Source organism: Oncorhynchus clarkii, chromosome 3 (assembly GCF_045791955.1).
Source record: "Oncorhynchus clarkii lewisi isolate Uvic-CL-2024 chromosome 3, UVic_Ocla_1.0, whole genome shotgun sequence".
NCBI classification, from domain to species: Eukaryota; Metazoa; Chordata; class Actinopteri; order Salmoniformes; family Salmonidae; genus Oncorhynchus; species Oncorhynchus clarkii.
In genome coordinates this window covers 57,069,870-57,085,609 of record NC_092149.1, presented here as the reverse complement: position 1 = coordinate 57,085,609, position 15,740 = coordinate 57,069,870, and the positions used below count along the sequence as shown (strand labels likewise).

General features: G+C 42.5%; 1 protein-coding gene across 1 annotated transcript in view; it reads left to right on the top strand.

Moving 5' to 3' along the window:
- The first annotated feature begins 1,717 nt into the window (after positions 1–1,717).
- Positions 1,718–15,740, top strand: part of LOC139399554 (contactin-associated protein-like 5) — a 94,528-nt gene continuing 80,505 nt past the window's right edge. Inside the window, exons 1-3 of the mRNA XM_071144927.1 lie at positions 1,718–1,814; positions 5,098–5,291; positions 12,360–12,507. Of these exons, the coding sequence (XP_071001028.1) occupies positions 5,166–5,291; positions 12,360–12,507 (274 nt within the window). The 5' untranslated portion in view covers positions 1,718–1,814; positions 5,098–5,165. The remainder of the gene's footprint in view (positions 1,815–5,097; positions 5,292–12,359; positions 12,508–15,740) is intronic.

The window sequence follows — 15,740 nt, the reverse complement described above, 5'->3', positions numbered from 1 at the left end:
GGCTGACAACGGGGGAGGGAGGGAGGGAGGGAGGGAGGGAGGGAGGGAGGGAGGGAGGGAGGGAGGGAGGGAGGGAGGGAGGGAGGGAGGGAGGGAGGGAGGGAGGGGGTCAGTGACAGGTCGCAGACTGCAGTCTGAGGGCAAAGTCTCATCAAGATGACGAGGAAAAAAGCTGTCCCCAGCAATCACAGAGGAGAGGAGATGAGAGGAAATATGCTCTAATGAGAAAGAGAGATAGACAGTAGAGCTGGGGGCAGGCAAGTGTGCAGAGAGGAAAGAAGAGGAGTAAGAAAGGGAAAAAAACTAGGGAAATAGAAGAGGGAGTGGAAACAAGAAAAGAGAGCCAGAGAGAATACAGTACTATGAAAAGGAGATGATGTATTATAGATATACTGTATACCACGCTTCTCTGTGGAGCTGAATCGCATGCTGGCATTCACTCGTCTGTAAACAAACCGCTCTCGGCGTACCCATGGTGAAGGCCAATAAGGTGCAATAGAAAGCAGCAGGTCTCAGCAGGTCAATGAGGTACTACTGAATCAGTGATGTAATGAAACCTCGGAATACTAATTGGCCTCAAGGAAAGAGAGAAAGTCTGAGAGATAGAGATAAGAATGGAGGGAAAAGAAGAATGTGAGAAGAGAGAACAGAGTGATATTTGCTCGGTATGCGAGATAAAAGCCCTGCAGCGACACAATCAAATTCAGAGCAGATGCTTCAATAGAAGCCACAATTGAAAACAAGAACAATAATGGATTGTCTCTTGGGTTTTCTTGACATTATTCTAAACAGATAAATTAATGTGTCAATTGCTGGAGGAAGGGCAAGCAGCAAGCAGACAAAAGAAGAAAAAGCGCTTGTGGTCTTTTATGTGAACAATGAGGCGATTGCTTGTTGATTTCCTCTGAACTGAAAATGTCTCTGTCCCTACAATGAGAGATTAAAGAGACTTGTATCCCCTTTGAACCAGGACAGATCGCGTCAAACACTTTCTAGGCGGTATGGTGTCGGTCATTTGAAGGGGCTCTGTTACTTTCTGCATAACCAACAAAATGGTGCACAGTCCTAGGTGAAGGGAGCTAGCTTCAACATGTTGGAAATCATGTATTATCCAATACGAATCAATGATATATGACACATATGACTGACTGATCATTTCTAATGAGAATACTGTTATTTCCCATGATTCTTGTCTCGTGGGTAAATTAACTTCCACTGTAGTGCTCCATCACATGGCAAATATTTGACTGATTATGACGCATGTAATTAGTTACATCTCCTAGTCAACATAGAACAGCAGAGCTTGGTTAAACGAAGAGAAAAGGTTACCAGAACTCATATTTCATCAGCCTGTGCATGACTTTGAAATGAAGCACTAGGCATAACCCTTCTCAGAACCGTTTGTCTTTCCCCATCTTTTGTGTCTAATGCAATCAGAACTTAATGAGTTGGTTGTCACATTTGTCTGCATATACAATACACTGTCATTTGTCATACATTGGGGGCAGTGAACATCACTTGAATGTTATCAATCATTCACTAGAGACAGTATAAGACATGCTCAAGGAGATCACAGGAAACAGGATCATTCAATGTTACAAAATGTATGTTGAAAGCATATTTGCTACAGTTCTCAGAATTGTATCAAGGCTACTTACTGTATTATCGCGCTCACCTGATTGCTCTGGTTTTGATCTCTTTAGATAACTGTGATGGCCCTTTGGGATCAAATCTGCCCCAGGCCTCATTTCAGAGCTCCTCGCAGTCCTCCACCAGCAACGTTCCACACTTCTCCAAGCTCAACAGAAGAGATGGTGAGTAAAGATTAAGGCCACGCTCAACGCTGTGTATAAGTACCTATCCATCAGTAATAACCTCTTGACGCAGAGTCAACTTCCCATGGACATCCTGTGCAGAGCATGTTGCTGTAACATTTCTTTTCCACGTGTAGCATAATAAACACAAATGATCTGTATATAGCTGTAATTGATTTGATCGATGGATTGTAAACAACAATTGCTTGTCATTTAATTATATGGTTGTGAGCAGTTAATTGCCAGCTGTTTCCTTTAGAGTCCGCCATCTGCATTTGATCACTATACATCAATGGCTTTCACTCACGTAAATGAGAACTTGTCAAAGTATTGATGAACTCCAAAGGCCAACCTAATTGTCCCAGACACTCCATACTCCTCAGTCTAGAAAGTTGTCAATGTGGTAACAACAGAGTTGTTGGAGTTGCCTGACTTAAAAAATGCTGTTTGGCCTTTAACATACAGTACAATATATATATATAACAAACAGAGGCCTTCCAGGGAAACATACTGTATATACACATATATTTTTCACACCCTGTCCATCAAACACTGACTGTACCCCAGGTTATTTTTAGCCACTTTGTGAGTCTGTAAGAACCTGAATGATCCTTCTCTCTGGGGGGGGCTCCGTAAACGATGCTTCCTCTGTGACTGAGACTCTGGTTTGATATTCAGAGCTCATCTGCTCCCATGGTGTTGTGTCCCAGCCCACAGCAGCTGAGTAATGAATCTCTGCCTGAGCTGACCTGTTTCTTCTTCTTGATAGCTGAGTAGCTGTGGGGCTTAAACACATCTTTAAGGAACATAACATACATTACAATTAGGACTACTCAAACGATTAACATAAATGAATCAAGTTAATGGCATTAGTTCATTTTTTGTTGTTGAATTTGCTCAAATTTGTCCCTATAGAAAAAAAGCAGTTCATTGAGTAACATGTATACTTTGCTTTGATTGTCAGATTTTTTAGGCTACATCAGAATGTTTTAATAGCATTTTCACTATAAACAACACAAAAGTCACTGCAACATACAGCTAGCTAGCTATTAATGCTCCCAATGTTTAAGTAGTTTAACACACACACACGCACGCGCACGCGCACACGCACACACACACACACACACACACACACACATAATGACAACATATACTACTCACCTCACACTTTGACAAGCTTCTCATACTGTACAGTCCTGGCCAAAAGTTTTGAGAATGACACAAATTAAAATTTTCAGTCTGTTGCCTCATTTTGTATGATGGCAATTTGTATATACCTCAGAATGTTATAAGGAGGGATCAGATGAATTGCACTTAATTGCAAAGTCCTTCATGCAAATGAACTGAATCCCCCAAAAACATTTCCACTGCATTTCAACCCTGCCACAAAAGGACCAGCTGACATCATGTCAGTGATTCTCTCGTTGTTGACGAGGGCAAGGCTGGAGATCACTCTGTCATGCTGATTGAGTTCGAATAACAGACTGGAAGCTTCAAAAGGAAGGTGGTGCTTGGAATCATTGTTATTCCTCTGTCAGCCATGGTTACCTGCAAGGAAACACATGCCGTCATCATGGAGGATGGCCTGGTGTCAAGAAGGGCAGCAAAGAAGCCACTTCTCTCCAGGAAAAACATCAGGGACAGACTGATATTCTGCAAAAGGTATAGGGATTGGACTGCTGAGGACTGGGATAAATTCATTTTCTCTGATGAATCCCCTTTCCGATTGTTTGGGGCATCTGGAAAAAGCTTGTCCAGAGATGACAAGATGAGCACTACCATCAGTCCTGTGTCATGCCAACACTAAAGCATCCTGAGACCATTCATGTGTGGGGTTGCTTTTCAGCCAAGGTAGTGGGCTCACTCACAATTTTTCCTAAGAACACAGCCATGAATAAAGAATGGTACCAACACATCCTCCGAGAGCAACTTCTCCCAACCATCCAGAAACAGTTTGGTGACGAGCAATGCCTTTTCCAGCATGATGGAGCACCTTGCCATAAGGTACAAGGGATAACTAAGTGGCTCGGGGAACAAAACATCGACATTTTGGGTCCATGGCCAGGAAACTCCCCAGAACTTAATCCCATTGAGAACTTGTGGTCAATCCTCAAGAGGCGAGTGGACAAACAAAAACCCACATATTCTGACAAACTCCAAGCATTGATTATACAAGAATGGGCTGCCACCAGTGGCCCAGAAGTTAATTGACAGCATGCCAGGGCGGATTGCAGAGGTCTTGAAAAAGAAGGGTCAACACTGTAAATATTCATCAACTTCATGTAATTGTCAATAAAAGCCTTTGACACTTATGAAATGCTTGTTATTATACTTCAGTATTCCATAGTAACATCTGACAAAAATATCTAAAGACACTGAAGCAGCAAACTTTGTGAAAATTAATATTTGTGTCATTCTCCAAACTTTTGGCCACGACTGTATACTGGAAATACATAGCTTAAAGATAGCTTAATATACTTTCTATACTGTACGTCCTTTCAGGCTTTGGGAAATACATACTACTGTATCAGAATCTCAATGCAGTCGGAGGATAGGCTATTAATACATCTCTGCTAGCATGTCTGTTTCTCTGTTAGTTTCTCTGGGAGACTAGGCTAAGGGATATCAAGACCGTGTCCATATTTTAGAGTAACGGCTATGTGTAATAGAAGGCTGAATACCAGACCAGAATCAAAGTTAGTTGCTTTTGTTTTTATTAGATTTTTTCTAAGGCACAACTACATGATTGAAGCCATTAATGGTTCACTACTACAAAGATGAGAAAGAAAAACCCTTGGTTCAAATTGTTTCCGATCCGGTTCAAAGAACTGACTAGTCTAAGGGTGCAAAGGCATTGCCAAAACTGTCTGAATCACCTCCAATAATGCCACATTAAACTGCTTTTAGACAGGGTTTAGACAATCGTGCTCATGAACACATATAGTAGAGTACAGCCAGTGAGTCTGTATGAGTTAACCCAAATGCCAAGAAATTCTCTATTATTTCTGTCTGACTCACAGCCCTACAGACATAATAACTGCAACAGTGACCAGTGACCAAACACAATCCCACTCTCTCCCACACACTCTATATTCGCTCTGGCTGGAGCTTTAAGGAAAATAATCTTTCTCACTGGAGATAGCTGTCTGGACTACCTATCTGTTTGCGGTTGTGTGCGTGTCTGTCTGTCTGTCTATCTACTCATGCTGTGTCACACCTAGCCATGCTAGGTCATTCTTTGCACCTTCCTGTCCTGAAATGTTTTTTCTTTCTCTGGTCTCAGGAGCGGGAGGATGGTCTCCCCAGGTGACAGACAGACAGCCGTGGCTGCAGCTGGACCTCAGGGACAGGATGGAGGTGACGGCCGTCGCCACACAGGGGCGCTACGGCAGCTCAGACTGGGTCAGCGGCTACCTGCTGCTCTTCAGTGACACCGGCCTAGCCTGGAAGCAATACCGACAGGAGGATGGGGTTGGGGTGAGTCTCCTCGCTAATGATTTCTGTACCATGAAAGGCTCTGTTCTCCGTTTGAATTCTTTAAACATTTTTGCAGGCTGTGTTCAATAATATGTAAGAGCTTCAGATCTATAACTGTCGTTCTCATTCCCCATGACAACGCCCGGAAGAAGGCGTCAAATAAAGCTGTATCTGACAGTAACGTCAGACTTCCTTGGGAAGATACATAGCTAGCTAGTTTGCCTCCTACCTGTCAACTCAGAAGCAGTACATGCTGACTGCAATGTTTGGGTTTGCTGAAGTGGATTTGAGTCAGACTAAAAGTATGAAAGAATGACAAAAAGTCTATGGAAGAGTGACACTGCTAAATAAGACTCTTGGATAAGAAACATATGACTCAGTGTCTGAGCTCTCTCTATCTTCACTCTGCCAGATACAAGGGAGTTTTAATCCACTCTTTCAAGTCTTTACTTCATTTTAGCGTTGCCATGAGGGACAAAGTAACGGTTGATCAAGATTTTTTGAGACTGACTGTTTTTTGTTCCTGTGGTTTGAAATCCCAACTTGGATTTGAAATCCTAACAAAGGAGGGCTTTTGCAGATGCACGTACTCATCAGGCAACTATACCCCATGGACAAACATACACACAGGTTCCTCTATCACACCCTTCCAGAGTGTGGAATAAGAATTGTTATCCATGTCCACTGATGATTTATAAATATTGCACTTGGCTCTATTTTTTCCCCTCAGGTTCAGTGTGTGAGTAGAGAGTAGAGGAAACATGCGCCTGTATGGCCAATGCAGTCACATTACAGGAGAAAATATTGATTGACTTATCATGTCCATTTTCTTTGGCCTCTCGACCTGGAGGTGTGAACTTTTCATCACTCACATGCTCAGAAACACATGGATGAAAGAGCACCTTTTCTTCTTCTGGTACAGTATGACTGAGCTCAGCTGCTGCTCATGTAGCAGTCATATAGGGTAGGTCCAGCTATAGACCAACGACACTCCTATATCATAGAGGCGTTGCAGATGGTGCCACGGCAATTTCAGTGACCTCTCTATTAGTTGGTGTCACTCGAAACCAAGCAGTCATAAACCTTGTAGTATTGTTGTTGGTGTGAGAGGTGTAGGATCCATTAGATTCAGAGTAGTGGCTCTGAATGTGCTTGTGCTGACAAGCCAGCTTAGGGCTCTTATAGAGCTGACATTGACACATATCTCTCCACACCCTCATCTCTCTTCATCTCCTAGCCTTTGTCACTTAACGGCAGGTGAACCTTGATTCCTCGTAGTGGAAAGTGCTGAGTGCAGGGGCTTTCTGAGTGCTTGTTGCTACACAGTTATTACTGTCATCGCATGTCTTCCCCAAAGACATGCATTTTAGACGCTTTCATGCCTCATAGGTTGTCATCTCAATAATAGTTTTCAAGGGCATAGTCTATACTCAGTGGTACTTTGCTTGACATAAATGCATGTACTTTGTCTGTCATGAAAGTATTGCCATTCAAAGAAAGGAATGGAAATTGCCAAAATAATGTCACAGCCTTGTTAATAAAAAGAAAAGCTATAACTTTGAGAGGGCATCATATTTTTCTGACAGATTAACACATTTTTTAAAATTAGACCAAGGTAATGACGGTTATTTTTGGTTAACCATTACATAGCAGTTGAAAATGAAATATTTCTCACAAAATGAACTACAATTCTGCTATGCAAGTTACATCGTAATTATTTGATGGTTATGTATTTGACATTTGAGATGATAAATTATGAACTTTGTCTCTAAATGATAATCTTCTAGCAGAGGTCATAAGCTAATTCTGCCTACAGGGCATGTATGAAAGGGTTAACACAACATGAATGTTCTAAAAGGTGCTGATAACCATAAGAATGAACATGTATTTTTCATTGAACCTTTATTCCACCAGCAAATCTCATTAGGTTTGTGCTTCTCTTCTCCGAGAGACTTTGCCCTTGATAAAGAAGCAGCGGATGTCACTCATTCAAACCATTGTGCTGAAAAGGTTTCCCAGGTTCAACCCACTCTTCATTTTCCATGAAGGGTTTCAGTGATTCTTTTGATGTAGGAGCACAGCACTTTTCAGAAACATATATTTTTTTAAATTGACAGGGGCACCTTTTTTAGAAAATGGTATTCATTGACGTGCTGCTGGTAATTTTCACCAGGTTTCCAAGATCAAAGACTGTGAAAGACCAGAGCAGCTACAACATTGGCCTTTCTGCATACAAATGTGGAGAAAACGGAGCCTTCGATATAAACAGGTTGTGCTTTGTTTAAACCTATGCATCTTGAAGCCATCTTACATTTTATGTCTCATGTATGTTTTGAACCTTGAGAAAGGGGTCACATAAGGACATTTGCATACATTATTTGTCATGCAGTTATGTAGGCATTATAAAAGGCTTATGGAGGCTTCATTAAACATTCAAAGTGTGACCGATAAACAGATTAACAGACCTCCCATTAGTGCTCAGTGCTGCTCCCAGGCTCTCATAACCCCTGATTGACCACATGACCAGATACATCAGATCATGTGCTCTCCATACTTTCGGTTCATTTCTAATATCCAGCTCTCAAGTCTTCCATTACAGGGAGGCTTGAGCAGCCCACAGGACAATCAATATGGAGTCTATTACCATGTGAAGATTGGGTGCAAGAGCATGGTCTGGTGGTCAGTGTAGATCTTCTCCGGGTCTAATTGATGGAAGGTTCGTTGGGATTGTCGAGGGGATCGGAAGCTCCAAACTGATGCTGAGTAATTGGCGAAAAGAAGACATTTATCTCCATGGGTGGATATCTCACTTGTTTAACACATAGCTTAATATTAAACAAAGATTGGTGATGTTGATGATGAGTGAAAGTTAACTTCCAAGAAACAGAGGTTAACGGTTAGCTTGGATTACATTTGAATGACAACGTACACATACATTTTAGAAAACTATGAGCATGAATACTTAAAAAAAATCCCTTTTTTGGTTTTGGTAATGATTTATTCATTTGTTTTTGTACTACATCGTAAATGTATTGGCTTTTTTTTATAGTGCATAAAAAAATCCAGGAAATTAAACAGAATTTTCTGCTACTTAGTGCAGTTGAGGTGGGAATTCCATCTGCAGCTGTTTGTCCAAGGATGTGTTCATAAATTGCCTCCAGTGTGTCAAAGTGCGCTCTGAGCCGTTCGTAAATTCAAAGTGTTTCGCTCTGGAGCGTTCAGAGCGCACTGGACGCTCTGGCCAAGTATTAGGGTTGATCCGAGCCTTCTGACCTCACAATGTCAGTCAAGCACCAAAAACTTGCTAAAGTTGGCTAGCTTGCTAGCTACTTCCAGAATCAAATGAAAGAACTCCTAACTCTGATAATTTTACTCGCCCTAGCAGAGCTGGTTAGACTGTTTCATGTTATCAAGAGGGTTAGTTACTGTAACTGTGCTGCTGGCGACTATTTCATCCTGTTTTTTGCCGAGTTCATAAATTAATCAATTACTCTGCGCTCTGGCATACTCAAATCGGAGTAGCCAGAATGAATTTACAAACGCACCCCATATCAACATCTGACAAGTATTTGTGAAGAAGTAGACATAATGATATTGCTCCCTATCTGGTACTTTAACTAGACCCATAAAGTCACATACTGGCCTATTATTTGTCCTCAAACAGGAATTAGTTGGTCCCATTTCACACATGCAGAATATTTTTCAGCAGCAGAATTAGCAATCATTGTGGTCCATAGTCTCTGCAATGTAGTAGCTTTCTAGTTTAGCTAACAACAAACTCAAAGTCTTTCTGACTTCAGAGTCTGGGAAGGCTGCATGATGTTGTAGGCACAATGCAATCGATAATGGGGTCTGGGATTTTTTTAACCTCTGTGTCTTTCTGACTCAAACACCCGCATGTACAACCACACACAGCCCTCGAGCTCCGCCCCTTTACAATACAACTGTTTGATTTTCAAATCCAAACAACCTGAGGCCTCAACCCCCAGGAAATATATAAATATATTTTGAGAGAGAACCAATCAAACAACAGCACATTTCTGCACGAATATTCCATTTACAACGGACTCCTGTCCAGACTAGTGTGTCACATCTCTCCCTTGCTGTGTACCACGTGAGTCAACCAGGCTAGTTACTTCCCTGAATGTGACTAGTTTTCTAATTTTCAAATTATGACGTCAGGAAATTGTAATTGCTTTCACTGGGTATCTTTTAAGGAGCTTCATCGGTTTTTCCTTAGATCCTAAGAAATATGCTTTTCTTGAGTAGCAGTAGTACATGTTTGGTTAATACATCAATGTGTTTTCTGTCTCCATTGTTGTTGTGAGTCAATATTGTTTCAATGGCAGTTCTGAGGACAGCAAGAGCTTGATTCCGTAGAGATCAATATGGGAGACAGCATCCTTTCAAATAAATAAATATTGACTTACTTAAACAAAGTATACCAACATCTCATCAGATCACAGCATCTGTGATTATTAACTCATATTTATTCCATATCAGAGAATGGCTAATCATATATCAGTATTTACAAGTATGTTTTTGTTACATTTTATCTTCAGTTTCTGATGCCTCAGACAGAAGCGATGCAACATGTACTGTGATGAATAATGAACTCATCTTTTCTCAAAGTTTCTATCCCAGGTGCTATTCTGTGTTTTCTTCCTCATTGAACAGAGTAAATAATAGATTGTCTCTGATGTTTGCCTATGTGCAAGTGTAGCAGAGCATCAGAGACAGTGGAATGAAGAAAGCGCTTGGCGTAACCCCTTGGGAGAACTTGGCTGCCTTTGCCTCCCCTGTAAGCCCGGTAACCATGGCACTCAGGTGCTCTTTGTGTTTGACACATAGCTAAGTCCGCCCGGCTCAAGGGACCATATAAAGCATCTTTCTGCAAGGGGAAGGAAGATACGTTAAAGCTTGTACTGTAGCTAAAAGAAACACTGGGGCATTCTTTTCTAAAACTCAATACATCTTCCTTTGTTTAATGTAGTGTTTGTATGTTTGTTTTGCATCGAGTGAACAATGCCTCAAAATAGTAGAAACTATCCTCAGAGAGCTTTCATATCCTTTCAAATGTCTACATGACATGAGGAGACATGCCATTTGCCTATGTTGTTACAATATATTGTCTTAGAATTTTATTATCCTAAATTTTCGTATAGCAGGGGAGCGAATATTTTACCCTAGAGCTAGTGTGCATTCAGCTGACGTGCATGACATTAGGGACCTCATCACAGTAGAGGAAGAGTAAAGAGTCCTAATGAATGGGAGGGAGGCCGTTGGTTCAAGAGTCGATACAGGAATAGAAATAATGAAGTCACTGTGGGGTTAGTAGCTGTTTATGTGGACAGTGACAAACCTAAAGCCCTGTGGTCCAATGGGAGGTATTCTGTCCCCTCAGGGTTCTAGCCAAAGAACATGGTTCACATCTGCACGGTAATTGGGCGGATGTGTTGTCGCCATTTTTTCAGTTCTGGAATAACAAGGGTTGTTCTGGGACAGGGTTTAGTTTCCATTGTGCTTTAAAATAGATCACTCTTGTGGGAGACTGATGTTCCTGATATGACGCAAGATAACTGCTGGGACTTATGTAAAGCAAGCTGCAAAGCTTAAAGTCACTGTCCCTGCTGAATCACTTGTTGTACATGTGTCTCCACGGTCACACACACCATGCACTCATCCATTTCAGTCAAAACATCAAATAAAAAATGTGTCTTAGGTCTGCTGTATGACTAATTTGAGAGAAAGAGCTGACACTCATGACGATTTGTATTACCTTCGAGGGCCTGTACGTATGTGTACTCACTCACTACTCACTCAACTCACTTTCTCTAACTGAATAGAGTTTAACCATGATTCTTGCAGCCAACAGGGAGACATGCAGATACTGCCTCTGGGTCTTACTCAGTTCAACACAAACCTTTGGGCTTGACAGTATGATTGAATCATTGTAAGTCATTTCAGTGGTGATTCCCTTACTTAATTTTCAAGAGACAGAAATGTTACAAAGAGAGAATTACTGACCAGTATTGCATGCCTATACTGTTGATTTAAGGATTTAATGAAGAGTGTCATTGACCCAAACGATGCTAGATAACGCTGATAGATTCATTCTATTGAATTATTGTCTACGTTCTAGGTAAGGCATTTTCTTCTATGCTATTGATGAGATGATTATGAAATGCTAAGATATCCTGGACATATAGGAGAGATTTTAATATCAAGAAATTAAATGGCATTTGTATATTATAGTCATTAGGGGGGAAACCATTTGGGGGGGAGTGCCTTGAATTTTTTTTTTATTAATAAACATATCCTGCTATATAAATCCTAATGAAAGGGGGGAAAAAAATCCAATATTATGAAAGCTGACACTTGGAAAACAGAAAAAGGAAAACAATGGTGAAATTGCACCATGCAGGGTATAGTATATGTTTCCAGGCCATTCTAATTCAAACAGAATACTAATGACTTCATGCAAATTGAATTGTAAATAGCTTTTGCCATGTTGTTATTCATATTGTGGTATCAAAGTGTTTTCTTTAAGTAAAACAGTGTGCACAGAAGCCACAGTACAACAACGCAAAATGCAGGACAGAATCTGCATGATTATGATTTCACTGTATGGGTGTCCTTAGTCCTTATCTAGTGACCATGATATTTTGTATACTGTGTGCGCGTGGGTGTAGGCCTATGTGTCTAAAGACACTGTGACACATGCTTGGAAGGTGTTGATATGTACTGGGACTTGTTAACAAAATATGTAACAAAACATGTATTGTACAGTTGAGAACTACCATCTGTACAATGGATGTTTTGTTACATATTTTGTTAACAAAGAGAGTTTGTCCATTTGTGTTGCCCTCAATATTTCCTTTGAGAATGGATGAATGTTCAGTCATGGCTTAAATATGATGAGTATCTTCATTAAATTTGCATTTGACTTTTCCACCTCTCAGGGTACGCTTAAGGTTACTGTAGTGACGCTGCATGAAAGATGAAAGACACTTAATGCATCTTATGTAACCCTTCTGCCTGTTCTCCTTCCTCTCTGTGTGTCTCCAGAGGTTTGTGGGGAACGTGAACGCTGATGGCGTCGTCCACCACAAGTTGTCCCACTCTATCAGAAGCCGCTTCCTGCGCTTCGTCCCGCTGGACTGGAACCCCAGTGGCTGGGTGGGACTCAGAGTGGAGGTGTACGGCTGTGCCTACAGTGAGTGACCAGACCACCAACCTTACAGAAAACAAACGTGTTCAGCTAATATCATAATAACTCCATACACATTGAGCTAATATCATAATGTTCTGGCATCTGTGATTCCAACCCATTTGGTATTCACTCTGTGGGACTCCTGGACTGCATTGGACATTGCTCTAACAAGAGCATGTTCAGACCTGTCCAGACTCTAACACTTATCATTGGGGCTTGTCATCTATCATGTGGCTGATTGTATCCCCATGTTGACGGTGGAATCCATGAGAAAATAGCATTATGCTAGCCAGTAATGTCATTGTATCCATCCTTTACATTGTTGCCCACTATTTAATAAGATATACAGTATGTGCTAACTGAAGAGACATTTCCTTCTGGCATGCCTTCCTTCATACAAGATCAAAGCAAATACTGACGGAACATAGTCCTCACCAGTTAATAGAGGCAGACAGTGACAGCCAGCCAGGCGTGCCAGTTGAGAGCCAGTCTCTGCCTGGGTAATGCTAAATAAATAAAGGGGAGTAACTGGGACGCCTCTCACACACATTCTGAAGCAACATTAACTGGATCAGCCAGTGAATTACTGCTTTGTGAAAGACAGTTACAATTAACCCTGAGTGAGCACTTTCATAATGCCGAACTGTTCCACAGCATGATCCCTGTATTAATGTTGGATGAATGTGTGCTCTGCTAATAAATGCTGCGTGACATGCACCTCAATGTTAAAATGAAACTCCGGAGTGCTCTAACAACGAGCAAATACAGAGGGGAAGTGAAAAATCTTGGAGCCACGCAGTACCATTGAACATGTCATAGATGACAAAGTTGCACTTATAGGTAAGCCCTTGGAATCTGTATTCGGCTCATCATAATCATTATGGAAATCTTGCTGATAGGAAGGTCTGACTTTTATACATCCTCTAAAATGATTTACAGACATGCATAAGATCCGGGCACAATCAATGAAAAATGTTGAAGTTAGCTGTCATTTGCTTAACTGTGGTCGGTACTGCCCAAATTAGCATGATTCAAACATAACATGTCTACTTTAATTACACCAATAGAATAAATATTTCAACATTAGAATGCAGATTTAATTTCTTAATGTTCACACACTTATTGCAAATCTTGTTAATGTCAACTGAAGGGCTGTCCTTTGCCTGGAGACTGAGTCACACCCATGTCTCTCCATCTAATTTTGTTTTTCATTCACTAGACCCTCAGACTTCAGATCAATGAAGGGTAAAACGATTTAACTTATTTTCACAGCTAATCACGTGGACAATGCTTACTTTTGTTCTGAATATTCCCCATAATTGCCATAATGCCTTATTGTAATTGACAAGGTTGGGTAGGTTACTTTCTAAATGTAATCTGTTACAGTTACTACTTACCTGTCCAAAATTAAACTCAGCAATGTAATCTTATTACATTCAGTTAAGAGGCATTAGAAAAATACAAAAATGTATGTTACCAATTTAATGACATCTATTGCAGGATAAATCATTTTTAAAGTTTACATAGCTGGCCATATATGGATGTTACATTTTACTTCATGGGTTGGTTATGTAGGCTTCTTCTAACCCATCACTTTCTACTTGTCACGTTCTGACCCTAGTTCTTGTGGTATTTGTTTGTTTTAGTTGGTCAGGACGTGAGTTGGGTGGGCATTCTATGTTTTGTGTTTCTAGGTTGTTTTCTGAGTTCGGCCTAGTATGGTTCTCAATCAGAGGCAGGTGTCGTTAGTTGTCTCTGATTGAGAATCATGCCTGGGTTTCACTGTTGTTTTGTGGGTGATTGTTTCCGTGTCTCTGTTTGTTCGCCACACGGTACTGTTTCGGTTTTGTTCACGTTTATTGTTTTGTATTCATTGAGTGTTCAGTTTATGTTTTTAAATAAACAACCATGGACACTTACCACGCCGCATCTTGGTCCGATTCTTCAGAGGAAGAGGAGGAAAACCTTTACAGAATCACCCACCAACCAAGGACCAAGCGGCGTTCTAACGGGCAGCAGCAACAGCGGCCGAAGACACAAGACTCCTGGACGTGGGAGGAAATCCTAGACGTGAGAAGACCCTGGGCAAAGCCAGGGGAATATCACCGACCCAAAGTGCAGCAGGAGAAGCAGCAGCAGCAGCAGGAGAGGCAGCAGCAGCAGGAGAGGCAGCAGCAGCAGCAGCAATGTCAGAATTCCTGGACATGGGATGACGTTTTGGATGGCAAGGGTTGCTACACATGGGAGGAGATCCTGGCTGGTAGGGATCTCCTACCATGGGAACAGGTGGAGGCAGCGAGGAGAGCAGAGGCAGCCGGAGAGAGGAGCCAACGATACGAGGGAACGCGACTGGCAAGGAAGCCCGAGAGGCAGCCCCAAAAATTTCTTGGGGGAGGCTCACAGGGAGTGTGGCTAAGCCAGGTAGGAGACCTGTGCCAACTTCCTGTGCTTACCGGAGAGTGAGAGGGACCGGGCAGGCACCGGGTGCATAGCCCGGTGCGGTACAATCCAGCTCCTCGTATCGGCCGGGCTAGAGTGGGCATCGATCCAGGTAAGGTTGAGCAGGCTCGGCGCTCAAGAGCTCCAGTGCACCTGCACGGTCCGGTCTATCCAGTGCCACCTCCACGCACCAGCCCTCCAGTGGCAGCCCCCCGCACCAGGCTGTCTCTCCATCCTTGGTCTACAGGTGCTCCTCCCTGTCCAGCGCTGCTAGAGCCTTCCTCCTCTCCAGCGCCGCTAGAGTCTCCCGTCTCTCCAGAGCTGCTAGAGTCTCCTGCCTCTCCAGAGCTGCTAGAGTCTCCCACCTGTCCAGAGCTGCTAGAGTCTCCCGCCTGTCCAGAGCTGCTAGAGTCTCCCGCCACTCCAGAGCTGCTAGAATCTCCCGCCTCTCCAGAGCTGCTAGAGTCTCCCGTCTCTCCAGAGCTGCTAGATTCTCCCGTCTGTCCAGAGCTGCTAGAGTCTCCCGCCTCCCCAGAGCTGCTAGAGTCTCTTGCCTCCCCAGAGCTGTTAGAGTCTCCCACCTCCCCAGAGCTGCTAGAGTCTCCCGCCTCCCCAGAGCTGCTAGAGTATCCCCCTGTCCAGAGCTGCTAGAGTCTCCCGCCTGTCCAGAGCTGCTAGAGTCTCCCGTCTCTCCAGAGCTGCGAGAGTCTCCCGTCTGTCCAGAGCTGCTAGAGTCTCCCGCCTGTCCAGAGCTGCTAGAGTCTCTCGCCTGTCCAGAGCTGCTAGAGTCTCCCGTC